At 54.3% G+C, this 17,968-nt stretch overlaps 1 protein-coding gene across 1 annotated transcript; it reads left to right on the top strand.

Annotated features, from left to right (window-relative positions):
* The first annotated feature begins 9,502 nt into the window (after positions 1-9,502).
* Positions 9,503-13,865, top strand: Snai1 (snail family transcriptional repressor 1). Its single transcript, XM_055596161.1, has 3 exons — positions 9,503-9,660; positions 9,966-10,493; positions 12,974-13,865. Exons 1-3 carry the CDS (start codon positions 9,579-9,581, stop codon positions 13,156-13,158), a joined length of 795 nt encoding a protein of 264 aa, XP_055452136.1. The 5' UTR covers positions 9,503-9,578; the 3' UTR covers positions 13,159-13,865.
* The last annotated feature ends 4,103 nt before the right edge of the window (positions 13,866-17,968 follow it).

The raw sequence follows: 17,968 nt of genomic DNA, 5'->3' as shown, positions 1-17,968 counted from the left end.
AGGGTGATCCTTACTCTGCTACTTAAATTGCTCTGATTACAAATGTGTGCTTGCCTGGCTTGTGGCTCAAGTCATCGAATTCTTTCCTGGAGGTTAGTATTAATTGGCTTACCTGGTAATTAGGGTTTTGAATTCAGATAATCCTTAAACCCACCAACAGGGACTGTCTGTAAGAGGCATTTCAGCTGGAGGGCCACGCAGCAACCAACCTTGGGGCAAACTTGGCTGGAGATTATCAGCTGCTGCTCTAAATTGTGATACCAAAGTAAGTAAAGCCTAGAAAGGGTCGATGGTGAGGCAGTGAGGAGAGCAGGTAGGGAGAGGGAGGGCGGAAGGTTGGTGCCTGCCTTGCTGCAGAGGTGAACCCCTTGATTTGGGGACGCTCACTGTACAGAAGCCCTAGTGTTCCTCATGCCATCTATGTCCCATTGACAGGGGCCTCATGGCAGTACCTATAGGGCCTTTGGAGATGGGAGTGGGGCAGCTTCACACACAAGAAGGGTATCAAGGGTCAACAGCCAGGAGAGAGTGCGTCGAACACCTGTTGCTTATTTTAAAGCGCATTTACTGTGATTGCATTTGTGTGTGATGTGTGTGCTGGCTGGCATGGGCCACAGCACTTGTGGAGGGCCCTGGGCAACTTTGCGGCGTCGGTTCTCTCCTTCCACCTGTAGCTCGGGGCATCAGGCACCATTTCCCGGCCCTGGACTTCCCACTTAAAAATCAACACCACACCATGAAGGGGCTGCTCTTGCAGAGGATCCGAGTTCGGTTCCCAGCACCCACATGGGTGACTCACAACTGACTGTAACTCCAGCTCAAGGGGAGCAGATGCCTTTGGCCTGCACTGGCCCCTGATCTCACATGCACGTACGCACGCACATGCACGCACACACGCACATGCACGCACACATGCGCGCGCACACACACACAGTGTGGAAATAAGCATGTTTTGGTTTTGATCCCAGGTGTGGGATGTGCGACCGACTTAGGTGGTCCACAGCAGCAGACTATTTGCCTCATCTGGGCTCTGAGAGGAGCTCTTTGCCAGCTGCATATAGTGTAAATCTGGGGACTCTGGAGCCCAGAGAAGGTTGGGGAGCTCTGAGAAAGAACAAGGCTGCTGCTGCTTCTCCCCCTTCAGCTTCTGCTTGCTGTTGATGCAGTGAGACAAGAAGCTGGAGATCTCCTGAAAGGAGGCCTGGACTGCCTCCAAGGAAGCCGACGACCCTGACCAGCAGGAAGCAGCTAAGAAAGAACTGTGCCCCCTCTCCGAATGCAAATAAGTCTTTAAAAAGTGTGCCGACACACATACACAATTAAAAACTAAATCTTTTGAGGCAGGCTGGAGAGAAGGCTCAGGAGTTAGAGCGCTGCTGCTCGTGTAGAGGACAGGGGTTCAATTCCCAGCACCCACGTGGCGGCTCATGACCATCCATAGCTCCAGTCTCAGGGCATCTGAGGCGCTCGTCTGACCTCTGATAGCGGCAGGTGTGCACGTGGCAAGCATACATATGCCCAGGTAAAACACTCATGTACATAAAATAAATCAAAAATATTTTAAGTAAGTCTTTTAAAAGATAAAAGTAAATAAATGACTTCATGAATACTTGCAAATGATAACACCACCACCAACAGGAAAACACACACACACACAGGTAGCTGAGGCTGTAGCTCAAAGGCAGAAGTCTTGCCCAGTGTGCGCTCCACCCTGCCCTCCCTCCCTAGAGACAACTTCCCCAGGTTCTGGTCCCTGTCTATCCGAAAGCCTTCTGGGTCTCTAACTGCCTCACAATTTCTCCTTCTCCTATGCAAATGACCCATTGTGCTGGGATCTCCTAGGCTGAGGCCCTGCACCTCCCTCTGGAACCTCTTTCTGCCTGGCTGTAGGGTAGATGGCTCTGGTTCTCCTGTGGGCCAGCTTGCTCTCAGGACGCAGCTGGGAACTGCCAGAGCCTGGTCCCTGCAGATGCTCCACTGTTGTTAACAAGAAGCCTGGAATGAGCTCCCCGCTCTGGGCCTGGCTCGAAGGACTGAACCCTGACTCAGAGGCCTCCCTCCAAAGCAGTCTGTATCCATGGTCAGGGACTCACTGGTTTGCTTTCAGGCAGGTAGGCAGAGTCTGTTTTCTTTTTGTTGTTGTTTTGTTCAAGACAGAGACAAGGTCTCTCTGTGTAGCCCTGGCTGTCTTGGAACTCCGTGGAACTAAGCTGGCCTCTAACTCAGAGGTCCGCCTGCCTCTGCCTCCTGAGTGCTGGGATTAAAGGCTCGCACCCTCGCTTCCTTTAGGAGGGTCTGCTTTCTAATGATGGTAATAGAAGTTGAGGCTGAACTCTGCCCTCTCACTGTCCCCATTGTCCTTCCAGTCAATGTCAGCTCTGCCCCATCTATTCTTCTATCTAATCAGTCGTCCAGTTAATCAGTCAGCAGCACTCTGGGAAATCAGAAGTTCCTGGCCTGGGCTGGTAGTGGGACAAAATCCCAGGGACTCCAAAGACTCTTTAAGGCAGATCAAAGGTCAAGGTCAGCCTAAGCAACTTAGATGGTGAGAACTTTCCCATAATAAAAAGTGAGAGGAAGGGCCTGGGAAATGGAGCAGCCACTAGAGGTACCCATCACCTGAGATCCATCTCCAGAGGGAAGTCAGTGTGGAGGGACACACGCCACGTGGCTCACACACTTGCAGGAACATAAGAATAAAGGAAAAGGTTGGAAGTGTAAGTCAGAGACGCCTGGCTTTAAGCCCCAGTTCTACTGGGGGAAATTTTTTTTTTTTTTTTTTTAATGCAAAGGCAGGCTGATCTTTCTGATTTCTAAACCAGCCTGATCTACATACCAAGTTCCAGGCCAGCCATGGCTGCATAGCGAGACCTTGTCTATACATAAATAAGATGAAAAAGAAGTCATCAACTTGAAAAGTAGCTTAGAATACAAAGACATAGAAATAGCTTTGGATGTAAATACCCCAGTTGAGTCAGACAGACCCCCCCGATAGAAGTAAAAACCGATGTGTACAGTGTGAGGCCCTAATCTCAGGCCGTGGAGATAAAAGGGAGGAGACAATAGCCAGTGTAGGCCAAGTTTTGCAAAGGAATCTTCCACTCCCTGCTGAAGGGCCTACTTCATCTTAACCTTTTGGGAGGACATTTAGGCAGATGTCAAGTTTTTACAGCGCACACCGGCTGTATCTGCAGTGCAGCGGTAGGTGGAGAGGCCCGGCCATCCACTGAAATTGCTCGGTTATTTGTAACAGCAAATAAACTAACAGGTGCTGGATGGTGGTGGCATATGCCTTTAATCTCAGCACTCGGGAGGCAGAAGCAGGTGGGTCTCTGTGAGTTCAAGGCCAGCCTGGGTCTACGGAGACAGTTTCCAGGACAGCCAGGACCACACAGTGGGACCTTGTCTCAAAAAACAGACAAACAAAAAGTCATCCCCCCTGGGTTCCCTTGTTAAACAAACTGTCAGTTCAGCAAAATCCACAGAATAGAAAGTTTGGAGTTCGGCCTCATGGTGCAAGCTGTAATCCCAGACACTTGGGAAGTTGAGGCAGAAGGATCACGGGTTCAAGGAACCCAGATCTTGTTTCAAAGTAAAAATGTGAGATGGCTCAGAAAGAAAGAAAGAAAGAAAAAAAGCATTTACCAAGCAAGCCTGGCCATCTGAGTTCAATTCTCAGAACCTGTGTAAAAGGGTAAGGGGAGAAGTGGGTCCACAAGGGGTCCTCTGACCAACACATGCAGGAAGCAGCACGCATGCACGCACGCACACACGACTGCCTGGCAGTAATGCAAAATCGGCTGGAAGTATAGTTCAGTGGTATGGTCATTCTCAGGAGCCCGTGAGTTCAGTCTTCAGCACAAAAACAAGCGAGCAGAACAAGCTCCCTGCGATGGCACAGGCCTGTAATGCCAGCACTCAGAAGGCCAGGTGTTTGAAGCCAGCCTCAGCTACACAGTGAATTCAAGGCCAGCCTGGCCTATGTTAGCTATTTCAAAACGACAAAAAAAGGGGTATTATGATGGCCTCTAGCATGGAGGCGGGCATCAGGGAGGACAAAGTGTATTAATAAACACTTGTGTGTGTGTAACCATCCCCTCGTCTCTTACAGAGGTCGCCTCTGGAGGTTTAAGTTGGAGGAAGATTTTGGTTGGTTGTAAATCACGGTTTTAGCGAGGTACGCCTGAAGAAATGCAACCATATATTCAAATTTATCCTCCTCCCCAGATGCTTTTCCTGGTAACATTCCTAGGACGGCGAGCTGCAGGGAGGCACTTTGGCCAGCAGAGGGCGAAGGAGGACTGCGCCCCCACCGAGGGGCGGGGTTAGCCGACAAGGAGCTTTTTGGAAGACTAGCACAGGTCAAAAGATGCAGTCCCTGCACCCAGGAGGCTGGGACAGGAGAACAGCGAGCAAGGGACTAGTCTGCTAATTAAATTTCCAGGCAGTGGTGGCACGCACCTTTAATCTCAGCGATCGGGAGGCGGAGAGGCAGGGGGATCCATGTCTAGCCTTACCTGCAAGGAGAGTGCCAGGATATCCAAAAGCTGCACAGAGGAACCCTTTCTGGAAAAACAAAAATCCAAATGAAATTGCTGGGTGTGGTGGCACACCTTTAATCCCAGCACTAGGGATCCACTAGCAGGTGGATCTCTGTGAGTTCAAGGCCAGCCTGGTCTACAAAAGAAGGTGTTCCTGGACAGCAAGGGCTACACAGAGAAACCTTGTCTGGACTCCCTCCACCATCACCCCCCCCAAAAAAAAAAACAATTTAAAAACAAACAAATAAACATAAAACAAACAAACAAAGAAAAACCAAACCGAAGTTACCTGGACTGCTTTGCAAGAAGGCCCAGGCTGCCCTGGGAGCTGGCTCCTGCTCCCTGGGCCTGGCCTCGATTGTGGTCTCTCCTCCTGCAGGGGGAGGGGGGGGAGGTCTCCACTTCAGTCTCCAGCAGGGACTGTGAGAACTGCGTTGAGGACACCCAGGAAGGTCCACTCAGGCCTAAGCCTGGTGGGAAAGCCCGCTTCTTCTCCCTTTGCAGCTCTTCCTGGGGCTCAGGTACCCCAAGGAGGACTGGAGAGGAGTGGACAGCCAAGTCCAGGGAGGTGCCCAGCACCTGTTCTAACCTCTTCAAGAGACAGCAGGGTCTCTTGTAGCCCAGGTTGGCCTTGGACTCTGTGTGTAGATAGGCTAACTGGGTGCCCTGTGTCCACCCATAATCCCACTGCTGGCATGCACTGCCACCCCAGGCTAGCCACCTGGTTTTATGGGTGAGGCTGTTGGAGGCTAGGTAACGTCCAACTGGAGTTGGGGTCATTCACACAGTGCTAGGCCTGGGCCCTGCGCCCAGCTCTGACCACAGGATGTGAGGGAGGACTCAGGGTGGGGGTGAGTTCTGTTAGCAGCTTCTCTGGAGGCCATGAGACTTTTTTGGGGGTGGGGTGGATATTTGACCTGGGGCCTCCCGAATGTTAGATTTTTTAAAAGATTCAGGCTAGGGGTATGGTAGCATGGTGGTGCACACCTTTCCTCCCAGCGCTAGGGAGGCGGAGGCAGGTGGATCTCTGTGAGTTCAAGGTTGGTCTGGTCTCCATAGCAAGTTCTAGGCAGCCATGACCACACAGAGAGCCTCTTTCTCTCTAAAAGTGTGTGTATGTATACGTATGTATATGCATATATATAAGTGTATATATATGTATGTATTACTGTATATACTTACATGTATGGCTGTTTTTACCTGCATGTACATCTGTGCTCCAGGCCCATGCAGTGCCTGAGGAGGCCAGAAGACAACGCAGGATCCCCTGGATCCAGATTTCCAGATGGCTGTGAGCTGTCATGTGGGTGCCTGAACCCAGATCCTCTGCAAGAGCAGTCAGGGCTCTCGACAACCGAGCTATCCCCTCAGTTCCCTGCTTATTAATATATCTATATTTAAATATGTCAGTCTAAGGCTGGTTGTACGGCTGGCTCATTTGGCCAGTGTTTGCCTGCTAGCACAGGAAGCCCTGGGTTTGGTTCCCAATACTGCATAAAACCGGGTGTGGTGGTACACACCTGTAATCCCAGCACATAAGAGTCGGAGGCAGGAGGGTCAGGAGTTCAAGCCTATTGTAAGCTACAGATCAAGTTGGAGGGCAGCCTGAGCTACATGATACCTGTCAGTTATCATCAGCCATAGACAAAGGCTTTGAACTGTCTAGTTGAAGTTCCAAGGCTACTCGGCTGGGAAAGGAAACTTACTTCCTCTCTGATAGTCAAATAACCTTTCCTTCCTGTGGCCTCCAGTGACCTGCGAAGAGGGAGGGAGAGCATCAGGGGCTGGAAGGTCATCCCTGGTTACGTAGTAGTGAGTTTGAGACCAGCCTGAGCCTGTCTGAAAAATATCCAAAAGAGCAGCAAAAGAATGAGGAGGCCCAGGCTTTGCTCCTCAGGAACGCATACTCTGGATATGAGGTTCATGCATGTACTCTCAGCACTGGGGAGGTGGAGGCAGGAGGACCTGGAATTCAAGGAGATTCTATCTCAGTAAAAAGGAAGAAAAGGCGTGGTAGTGCATGCATTTAATCCCAGCACTCAGGGAGGCAGAGGCAGGCGGATCTCTGTCTGTTCCAGGCCAGCCTGGACTACAGCAACTAAGAGCACCAGCTCCAACAGAGGACCTGGGTTTGGTTCCCAGCACCCCCATGGTGGCTCACAAACACCTGTGACTCAAATGCCAGGGGAGCCTGGCCTCTGAGGGCACCTGCACTGGGCCTGGTACTCACTCACATACACATAAGTAAAAGTATAGGTGGGCAGTGCTGGGCACACTTTTAATATTCTCTGTGAGTTTAAGGACAGCCTGGTGAGTTCCAGGACAGCCAGCTCTACAATAGAAACCAACAATAGAGCGATAACAATTTTTTAATAACTTATTTAATTTATGCGCACTGGTTTGAGGGTGTCAGACCACCTTGAACTGGAGTTACAGACAGTTATGTACTGCCATGTGGGTGCTGGGAGTTGAACCTAGGTCCTTTGGAAGAGCAGACAGTGCTCTTAACCACTGAGCCATCTCTCCAGCCCCCAGACAGATAACATTTTTAAAAGAAAAAAAAAAAAAAAAAGAATCAGTATTTAACATTTTCCTGACTTTCATTCTGGAAGTGGTGGATCCCAGAATAAACCCACTCTTCAGTTTGCCTGCTTTTGACCATCTCCGGCTAACTGCAGACCTGTTCAGGGCTTCTGCTCATTACTGTGGTCTGGGAATCATTCTGTTGTCGCATGGAACTGTTCACACTCTAATTTTCCGTCACTCTTATCTTCCTTCCTTTTTCCGACAGGCTTCCACTGTTTATCCAAGGCTCGCCTTAAACCCCTAGGCTTCCTGTCTGTCCCTCCAAAGTGAATGGATGAGGTGTGTCCCCTACCCTACCTGGCTGAGGTTATTTTCATCGCTGTCTGGTCGTCCACTGTAGGCGTGCAGTCTGATTAGTTCTCGTTATTAATCCAGTCTACTGTTGGTAGACCTCTGAGTATTCTGTTTTGTTTGGGAGTTTTGGTCTTTTTTTTTTTTTTCCCCTCTCTCTCCCTTTTTCGTTTTGATATTAAGTGCACAGGTGTCAGCCAGGAGGGGTGGTGCACACCTTTAATCCCAGCACTTGGGAGGTAGAGTCAGGTGGATCTCTGAGATTGAGGCCAACCTGGTCTACAGATCAACTTCCAGGACAGCTAAGGCTGGGGGGTGGGGTGGGGGAGGTCTGGGTTTGAGGCCAGCCACGGCTTCTTAGCTTTGGTTACTCTTTAGAGAGTTACTCTTTCCAGGCATGCAGTAGTCTGGTCGTTTTAAATGCTGATGCCAACAACCCCGCCCTAGATAATTAAATCAGGATGTGTCTGCAGGTGAGGGCAGGGCCCGGCTTAGGTGTTTTCAGGCACTCCGGAGGATAAAGCTTGGCTGAAAAGCCCTGGGTGGCAGTCGGCCTAGGAAGGAGGCTTCCTGGGAGTGGAGAGTCACCTGTCACCTGTCAGGGGCTGAGTCACACCTTTTCTAAGTAGCATGCCAGCATCCATAAACACTTGACCAAGTTTTACTTTCAGGTCTCTGGCAGGTGTGAGGGTGTGAACGCCCCCCCACTCCCTGCGGGCTTCATTTGCTTTTCTCTTTTTCCTCTTTTCCCTCCTTACTAAGGAGGCTGGGGTGGGTTGTGGCTGAGGGGGAGGGGGAGGGAGGGAGTTGCTGCTGAAACAATGGATGAAAGGAAGCCTAGCCAGGTGTAGATATGGAACAGAAAACGGGAATGGAGGTTGGAAGGCAGGTGCCAAGGTCCTGTGGTAGGAAAACCCCATCCATTGACCATAGGGAAGAGAGAAAGGTGAAGCCCCAGTCAGCTGACTTGTCAGTTGGGACGTGGGAGGCGAGAGGGCTCAGTGTTCTCCCTCTGGACTCAAGCGGAGATTCGGAGATTCGTGGGTGAACTAAATTTACCCAGAGGGCAGAGGGTTTGACACCCTGGTTGCCTGTTGCCTACCCCCTACCAGTGCAGCGTGGGGCCCCAGAGCTTTCCACAGCCCCTCCATTTCACAGGTGTTTGTAACCCCACACTACAGGCTGTGGCCTTGCTTTTCCGGGGCCACCCTTCCCTCCAACACGATTTTCTCAGCCCGGGCTACGCTACCTCCGCCTCGCACCTGCCCTCACCGGTGTTTCACAACGCGGCTCTCCAAACAGGTCCCCCTCCTCAGCTGAAAGCCCTTCCGCGGCTCTTCGGTGGCCCCTAAGGCAAAGTCCAAACTCCTCCAAGAACCCGAGGCCAGCAAATCTGACCCCTCGGGGCCTGCCCACCCCACCCCCACCCCGGGGAGCTGCTCTCAAAAGCTGGGCAGCCCGACGTGACGGACTCTCACCTCGGGCCTTTCCCCTCTACGCTCCTGCACCTCCTCTGGGAAGTCATAGACAGCCCCCCCCCCACCCGTCAGGTGACCGTCCACCGACTGTCACGGCCGTCCCTCCCCAGCTCCCTTCATCAAAGCACACCTCCCTCTGCCTTCGAATCGTCGGTTGACTCCGTCTGCCTCCCGCCTTCGGTTCGCCTCCGGCTCGGAGGGTTCCGTTCAGGACCGTCTGTGCGGGCGGCTCCAGGGACCCTAAGCAGAAGCGAAAGGGGGCGGGATCACCGGCTCTTCTGGCCGGCGATCTGCGGCGCCCAAAGGTCAGCTACCCCCGGGGAGTCGGGGAGTTGGACGGGAGGCAGGCGTGGCCAGCAGGGGTCGCCCGAGACGCTCGCGCGCCGCGCGGTGGGGTCCGGGAGGAGCCCGAGCCGAAGCTCAGCGCCACGCGGCGGGAGCCCCTCCGGCCCCGGCGCACCTGCTCCCGTCGCGGAGTCCGGCCGCGCCGCCGCCAGCCATTGGCTCAGCCTTGACAAAGGGGCGTGGTCGGCGCCGCGGCCCCGCCCCTCCCAGCTCCGGTACTTAAAGGAATTTGGCTCTCGCAGGGAATCAGAGTGGCGCTGCCCGGCCTCGCGAGCGGAGTTACCTACCGACCTTGCGCGACCCGGTGACCCCGGCTGCCTAGGTCGCCCCGGCCACCATGCCGCGCTCCTTCCTAGTCAGGAAGCCGTCCGACCCCCGCCGGAAGCCCAACTATAGCGAACTGCAGGACGCGTGTGTGGGTGCGTGGCTGGCCGGACGCAGAAGGTTGCGGGGGGGGGGGGCCCGAGGGTGCGGCGGGGCGAATCCGGCTCTGCTGGGCGCGACAGGTGGACCCGGAGCATCAGGTCTTGGCAGTTGGGGGTCCACCGAGGAGGGGGGGATCTGTGGACCGGAGCGGGGAGGCTCCGCGAAGTGTAGACCCGAAGGCGGGCGGCTCTGCGGGGTCCGGGTGGGGGAGGGGCGGGCGGCGAGCCCCCGAAACCTGGCGCCCCCATCCCCGAGAACCGGCTCGGCTGACCCCCCTGCCGTCTCTTCTCTGCCGCAGAGTTCACCTTCCAGCAGCCCTACGACCAGGCCCACCTGCTGGCCGCTATTCCTCCGCCCGAGGTCCTCAACCCGGCCGCCTCGCTACCTACCCTCATCTGGGACTCGCTTCTGGTGCCCCGAGTGCAGCAGATTGCCTGGGCCACCCTCCCGCCGCGGGAGAGCCCCAGGGCGACAGAGCTGACCTCGCTGTCCGATGAGGACAGCGGCAAAAGCTCCCAGCCTCCCAGCCCGCCTTCCCCGGCGCCCTCGTCCTTCTCCTCTACTTCGGCCTCGTCCCTGGAAGCCGAGGCCTTCATAACCTTCCCCGGCCTGGGTCAACTCCCCAAGCAGCTGGCCAGGCTCTCGGTGGCCAAGGACCCCCAGTCCCGGAAGGCCTTCAACTGCAAATACTGCAACAAGGAGTACCTCAGCCTGGGCGCTTTGAAGATGCACATTCGAAGCCACACGCTGCCTTGCGTCTGCACGACCTGCGGAAAGGCCTTCTCTAGGCCCTGGCTGCTACAGGGCCACGTCCGCACGCACACTGGTGAGTGTTCCCACAGCTGAGTCTAGTCCGCCCGGCCCCTGGCCCTGGGGGACTCCACACTTGCTCCTGACGCCGCGGCCGAGCAGAGGGCAGAGTCGGTGCTGGTTGTTCGGCGCCCTGTTCCTTGATGTTAGGGGCCGTAGAGAAGGGGGTACTCGCCTGCTCCCCACTCAACCCGACCCATACTCCAGCAGCCAGACAGGATATGGTGAGATTCTCCGCTTGGCTTGAAAACTTCCTCAGCCTCCCCATTTCTAAAATGTGCCTAAGGACACTTTGTGGGGTTTTTGTACAGTGTGATGAGGGGCTGGGGCAGGTGCCATGCTGAGAAATTAGTTTGCTGGTCTCTCAGCCTCAGAAGGTGTGGGAAGTTTCTAGAAGTGGGGGAAAGGAATCTGCCTGTCCGGGATGGTGGAGGTTCCTGTGTAGGGGTAATCTTTGGAAAGAGTGTTGGAGGCGAAGTTTCAAGGGTCACAGGTTTGGGGTGTGAGCTGACCAGTTGGAGCTCTGCATTTCCTGTTGTGGCCAGCATTGGAGCAGTGAGGCTGGGGTGGGGGTAGGTGGCATTTGCAGGTCTCATGGACATCCTTATCACATGGATAAGGCTGCCCATTTCTCCTCCAGGCACATAATGCCTCAGATTTAACCTGGGAAGACTTAGCAGGCCTGCCTTTCTCTTGCATGGTTGCTAAGCCTTGGGGCTCTACTTTGGGGAGAGCTGAAGCCCTCAGGGGTCCTGGGCTGCCTCCCTACCAGAGGGACTTTGTTTTGATGTAAAGGCACGGCCCAGACAAAACCCTCGTTGAGATGCACCACCCTGTTCTCTTGGAGTCCCATTGTGTATCTTAATGGTGGCCCAGGGGGTGGGGGCCTGTGGGGTTAGAGCAGGTGCACGGAGCAGCGGTGCCCAGCACCTGTTCTGGCCGCAGCTGCTGGCTCACTGCGTGGCAGGCCCCTTTAATCCAGGGGGTATCGCATGTACAGTGCCCCCCTCAGTGGCCTTTGTCCCAGCCGGCCTGGTGCCGATTTCACACTTGCCAGGAACACTATAAAGGCGTCTGGGGGTCGGGGATCTGTGAGGAGTCTGTGTGGGGGGTGGAGGGGATGGGGAGGTTGTCTGCACTTCCTGTGCAAGCCCACAGACCCCCCCACTCCATCTTACCCTGTGTTGTCTTGCCCCTCTCCCCCGCCCTTGTTACGTATAAGGGGTGAGTACCCACCCCCTCCCAGTTAAACTGACAGGTAGTTTTCAACCGGTCCTTGGGAGGGGTCGACGCGGGGTTGGCACCCCTAACCTGTAGGGACCTCCAGCCCTCTGCATCTGCATAGGCAGCCCTGGGTTACAGGGGAGTGACTGGAAGTGGGTCTTGCTGGAAACCTGAAGATTGCCAAAGTGCGCCACCACACCGGGCTGCCTTACTCAGTCCCATGGAGCCCCACCTGGGTAGCAGAAGGCTGCTGTGGGTATGTGACCCCTAGGATGGCTGGAAGCAGCTCTGTTGGGGCAGTACCTGCTGAGTGGGTGGGTCCCACAGGAACCCTGCTGAGAGTCCCTCCACCCACAGATTCCCAGGAGTCTTCATCAGCCCTTGAATTCCAGCACTAGAATCTAAGCAAAGGGCAGGGCCTGTGGGCTAGCAGGCTGCAGGAGGGGGGGGGGCTGGGGAGCTGCCTTGGCTTGTTTTGAAAATCCGTTTGGCATCATAGCACCATGCTCGGAGCGTAGTAGGAGCACAACAGATGTTGGTATTTGTGTAGCTCCCCCAGGCTGGGTTCAAACCAGAGCCCCTCCTCCCTCCGTCTCTACGGTGCTGAGATTACGATGGCCCACCACCCTCGGGTCTCTTTGAAACAAGTACCCCTATTAGTTCTGCAAGCCTCTATCAAGCACTTTGTATACAAAGTACATGTGCCCTTGCAGCCTTGGCTGGGCAGGCGGGCCCTCAGGGTCCCTGGTATCTGAGGCCCTGGGTTGGGGCTTGCAGTAACCTAAGGAGAGGTCCCCCACTGTTTGATGGAAGAACAGTCAAGATTTGGGGTTGGGCTGCTGGCAGGGTGCAGAGGAGTGGCCTCGCTGGCTCTGGGTGGGGGCGGGGAGTTCCTCTCCAGGCCTCCTCTCAAGCTTTGTCTCAGACAAAGTGAATCAAGGGATGATTTCAAGGCTGGTGATAGGACCGCCAACCGCAGCTCCCCCTGCCTAAGGCAGTGACAAAAACCAAGGGCTACTGAGGCCTGGTGGGTGTCCTGGAACCTGCTGCTTACTTACCTTCTGTGCCTCGGTTTCCCCATCTCTAGTAGGACTGCGGAAGGGTCAAATGACAATCAGAAGTGTTCAGGGCCCGCCAGATGGGCAGGACTTAGTCTCAGTTAGCTCCACCCTGGGAGGGAGTTTGGAGACTCAAGCCCAGAGACATCATCCGATACGTGGGCTGATCAGACACTATCCAGGACTTCCTAACCCCTCTGGTATCTCTCCCTAGGTGAGAAGCCCTTCTCCTGCTCCCACTGCAACCGCGCCTTCGCTGACCGCTCCAACCTTCGTGCCCACCTCCAGACCCACTCGGATGTGAAGAAGTACCAGTGTCAGGCCTGCGCCCGCACCTTCTCCCGAATGTCCTTGCTCCACAAACACCAAGAGTCTGGCTGCTCTGGAGGCCCTCGCTGACCCTGCTACCTCCCCATTCTTTCTGGCACCTCCCTGGAGCATTATCCTCACTGCCAGGACTCCTTCCAGCCTTGGTCCAGGGACCTGTGGTGGCCATGTCTGGCCCTGGTTCCTGCTTGGCTCTCTTGGTGGCCTTTTCTGCAGATGGCAGATGGAGAGCGAAGTGCCTTGGGGCCCTCTCAGAGCCACCCCTCAGTATTCACGAGGTGTAGCCTCTGGACACAGCTGCTTCGAGCCATAGAACTAAAGCCAACCCACTGGCTGGGAAGCTTGAACCCCACTCAGGGGACCCCACTTCCCTACCTCCCCAAGGACCCTTCAGGACCCTTCCTTGAGGTACAACAGACTATGCAATGAATGGTCCCACCCGGCGGCATCCATGTCCCAGCTGGGTGGTTACTGGACACATGTCCAGGTGCCCCTGGGCTTGGGCAGCTGTTTCGGCCCCCGCCCCCATTTGTCCTGGTGACACCTGTTTCACAGCATTTTAACTGTCTCAGAAGGGACCATGAGTAATGGCCATCACTTGTTAGGGGCCAAGGTGGGGTGCCCAGCCTGGCCAATGTGTCTCCCAGAACTATTTTGAGGCCCAACAGGTGGCCCTGGGAGAAAGATGTTTACATTTTAAAGGTATTTATATTGTAAGCAGCATTTTGTATAGTTAATATGTACAGTTTATTGATATTCAATAAAGTGGTTAATTTATATATTAAAAACTGCTCAGTGTTGTTGAAGGGGACACATCTAAAGAGGCTTACCAGGAGGGAGGGGCACACTCTGGAGCTCTAACAAGAGTGTCAGGAACTTTGGGCAATGGGCTGCCTGGCCTGGTGTCTGTTCCAGTTGGGTGTTGTGCAAGCTTCCCGCACTCTTGGTTATATACGGCCCCTAACACAGGAACCTGCCTCATGAGCCTTATCTACAGCCTGGCAACTTGCTGTGGCTCCACTACAGCAGGTCTTTGGGGCAGAACTAGCTGCCCCTCCCAGCTGAAGGAGGATGTCTTTCCTGTTCCCAAGCGCCTCTCTGTCAGGCAGGCCCACACCTCTGTCTGGCTGCTGGGTACCAAATGGCCTTTGATGCAAGGAAATGGGCTGGCTGGAGCCAGGAGGGTGAGAAGCCAGGCCAAAGGGTAGGGGTCATTCAACTTCCTGCTCGGAGGACCAGGGCTGGGGCAATTTACCTCAGGCTAGTTGGTGCTGGTGACCTCAACTCTGAGGGCCTCCTGGGGCCAAGAGAAAATGAGTGTCCTTTCTGAGCACAAAAGGTGCCGAAGGTGCCAGTTTCCTGTGGGGAGCTGAGCAGGCGTTGGCCTGTGGAGCTTCAGCCGGCCCAGCTCCAGCCGGGCTGGGGGTGGGGAGCTTCCCGCTCCAAAGGAGAGATGAGTCTTCTAAACAGGAAATGGTGACCCGCAGGCGGGAGCAGCCTAATGACTTACAGCTTTCCTCCCAAAAGGAAAAAAAAAAAAAGGTCTCTAACAATCGCCAAATTGTGGCAGGCCTCCCTGAAGGGGAGGCTAGTGAGGTGGGGGCTGGGGGCTGGGCACCAACTGGCTGATGGCCTACTGTGTCCTCAGGAGGTTTCTCCACAGTAGGTTCAACAGTGAGTGACTTCACCCTGGGCCTTGAGGGATGGGATGGGCCTCTGGGACCAGACTCAGCGCCCAGGGCCTGGCCCCGGGTCCAGGACTTGGTCAGCCTGGCTCTGAGCGTGCGGGGAGTCAGGTAGGCCTGGCTCCCAGCCCTGACTCTCACCTCTCACTCCCAGGAGCAAGCACGATTCATTCCCTCTGCTCTCAGTCCCAGGTTCTGCCTTTAGAAATTAGAGGCAACAGTGCCTGTCTGTGGAGAGGCTATGAGGAGACATTCCTTCACTCATTCGGCGGTACTGTGAGCTGGGGTGTGCCAGGCCCTGCGAACAGTCGCTGCACTCAGGAACTCCTGTTCTAGTGGGGGAGACAGAAAACAAACAAGCGATTAAACACACTGCTTTCCTGCAGTGGTGCCAGGATGGAAGGAGAGGCTGGGAAGGCTGGAGAGCGGCAGGCGGGGTTCCCACCAAGGCATCCAGAGCCCTCAGGAGGGTTGACATTCCACTGAGAGGGAGGAGGAAGATGAGAAGGATGGAGGTGGAGGAAGAGTGATGGGATCCCGGGAGACGAGAGGGGGAGGCATGGGGAAGAGCAGGCTGCGGCACGATTTAAAGAAGCTCTCCTGAGCAAGATCTTGTGGCTGGAGGAGGGAAAACCAAGGCCTCCGTGGAGCCTAGGCCCAGAAAGCAGCCATGCGGCTTTGAGGAAGCAGCTGGGACCCAGGTCCCCCTGGCTGCCTGGGAGAGCAGAGATTAGAGTTTGGGAGGAAGGAGAAGCTTGGAGAAGGAACAAAGATGGAGGTGAGAGATAACAGGTGACAAATGGCCTGGACCAGGGCTATGGCAGCCTTGGAGATAGAGACTGGCTTAGCGCCCATCCAGCCTGGGGCCTTCTTCACTCTGGGCTGGTTATGGATCCCAGTATGTGGGAGAGAAGACAAAGCTGACCCAGAAGGAGCCCCAGGGGGACAGACAGCCCTCTGTGGGGAGGATAAGGGTGGGGACAGCAAAAGATTATTCACAGAAATGTGCAGTTTTTGACAATGTGAGGAGAAAAGGCTGTCCCTAGGAGGGTACAGGCGGTAGAACTAGCCAAGGAGAGATGAGGGGGTTTTTGTTTTTGTTTTTTTTAAGGGGGGGTGTTCTTTTTTTGGTTTGTTTGTTCCTTGTCTTTGGGGTTTTGTTTTGTTTTGTTTTTGAAACAGGGTCTCACTACTTAGTTCCAATTGTCCTGGATCAAAATATGTAACCCAGGCTGGCCTCAAACAGAGATCCACCTGCCTCTGACTCCTTGAATGCTGGGATTAAAGGTGTGTGCCACCACAGCCAGCATTTATTTTATTGAATTGTTTTTGAACCAGGCATGGTGGCCTTTAATCCCAGTACTAGGGAGGCTGAGGGAGGCAGATCTCTGTGAGTTTGAGCCTAGCCTGGGCTACAAAGAGAGATCCAGGACTCCCAGGGCTATACAGAGAAACAAACAGAAAATTTGTAGCAGGTTTTCATGTAGCTCAGGCTAGCCACAGACTCCTCATGTAGTGGTGGATTATGCTGAATGATCCTGCAGGCTCCACCTCACAAGTGCTGGGATAACAGATGTGTACAACTATGTCTAGTTTGTGCTGTCCTGAGGCTAGACCCCCAAAGCCTGGTGTATTCTAAACAAGCACTCTAGGAATGAAGTTGTATCCTTAGTCGGCCCCTTTGAAGAGAAGGTGTCACTGTGTAGACTAGGTTAGCCTCAAACTTGTAACAGTCTTTCTGCCTTCGCCTTTTGAGTGAAGGGCTTATAAGCACAGTGAATTTGTGTGTATGTGTGTGTGTGGTGTTGGGCTGTAGCCCAGGCTCTTACAGACACTGGGCAAGTGTCCTTTTGCTGAGCTACAGCCCTAGCCTATGAAGTTGGCTTTTTTTTTTTTTTTTTTTAATTACAGGCCACCTAAGTCTGGTGGCTTACACCAGCACTCTGGAGGCTAAGGCAAAAGATTGCCAAGAGTTCCAGGCCTTCCTGAGCTACCTGTCTCAAAAAGAAAAAAGCAAAACCAAAACCACAACAACAACAACTCAGGTGTGGTTGCTGGCGAATAACTTTAATCCCAGCTCATAGGGGACAGACGCCAGGTGGAGGTGTGTTCAAGACAAGACCCATCTGTAAAACAAGTTTTGTAGTGTATAGTTTTATGTCAGCTTGACACAAGTAGAGTCGTTTGGGAAGAGGGGAATCTCAATGGAGAAAACGGCCCAGTGAGTTTTGCCTGTGGGCAGGGCTGTGTTGCATTTTCTTGATTGATGATTGAGGTGGAAGGGCCCAGCTTACCACAGGTGGTGTCATCCCTGAGAAGGTGGTTCCTGGATGGTATGAGAGAGCAGGTTAAAGAAAGGAAGAAAGCGAGAGAGAGAGAGAGAGAGAGAGAGAGAAAGAGAGAGAGAAAAGAAAGAAAGAAAGAGCGAGCAGGTTGAGCAAATCATGAGAGCAAGCCAGTAAGCAGCATCCTCCATGGCCTCCAGGTTCCTACCTTGAGTCCCTGCCCTGACTTCCCTCAGAGTGTGACCTGAGAGCTGTAAGCTGGAATCAACCCTTTCCTTCCTGTGTTGCTTTTGGTCATGCCATTTTATCACAGGAATGAAAACTAAACTAACACAAAGTTCCAGGCCTATAGTCAGGGCCACAGAGTAGCTTGTCTCAAAGAGACAAGACACAGAAGCCAGGAGCTTTGTGGACCTTCGTCTGAGCCATCCCGGCATTTCCTCTCAGCTGGCTGGGCACTCTCAGCAGGACACAGAGGACAAGTGTCAGACTCAGTGCGTGGCTGTAAGGTGCTACACGCCATCAGTCCCATCCCTGGTGTCACTCGCCACCCGGTGGAGGTGCTGCTGCCTGCTCTCCATGCTGAGTCGTGTCCTCTCACTAGGTGGCCCGCATCTGGGAAGGACTCTGGAGACCCTGGGGGTGCCCTGCTTCTTCTCAGCCTCCCTCCCTTCACTACCGGCTCCAACCCGCACCGGGGCTTTGTGCTGGCCTATCATTGGCCGCCATAGGAGGGGGCTGGGATGTGCCTCAGTCAGGACAGAGATGGTGCGGCATGCCTGAAGCTCTGGGCCTGGTCCCAGCACCAGGCTGGTGTGGTGGGTGGTGCTTGCAGGTAATCGAAACACTCTGAGCTGGAAGGAAGGAAGGAAGGAAGGAAGGAAGGAAGGAAGGAAGGAAGGAAGGAAGGAA

The sequence above is a fragment of the Psammomys obesus genome, unplaced genomic scaffold (assembly GCF_907164565.1).
Source record: "Psammomys obesus unplaced genomic scaffold, mPsaObe1.curated_primary_1811, whole genome shotgun sequence".
In the NCBI taxonomy this organism is placed as follows: Eukaryota; Metazoa; Chordata; class Mammalia; order Rodentia; family Muridae; genus Psammomys; species Psammomys obesus.
Note: the sequence above shows the minus strand (reverse complement) of the source record. Positions and strands in the feature narration are given on the sequence as shown.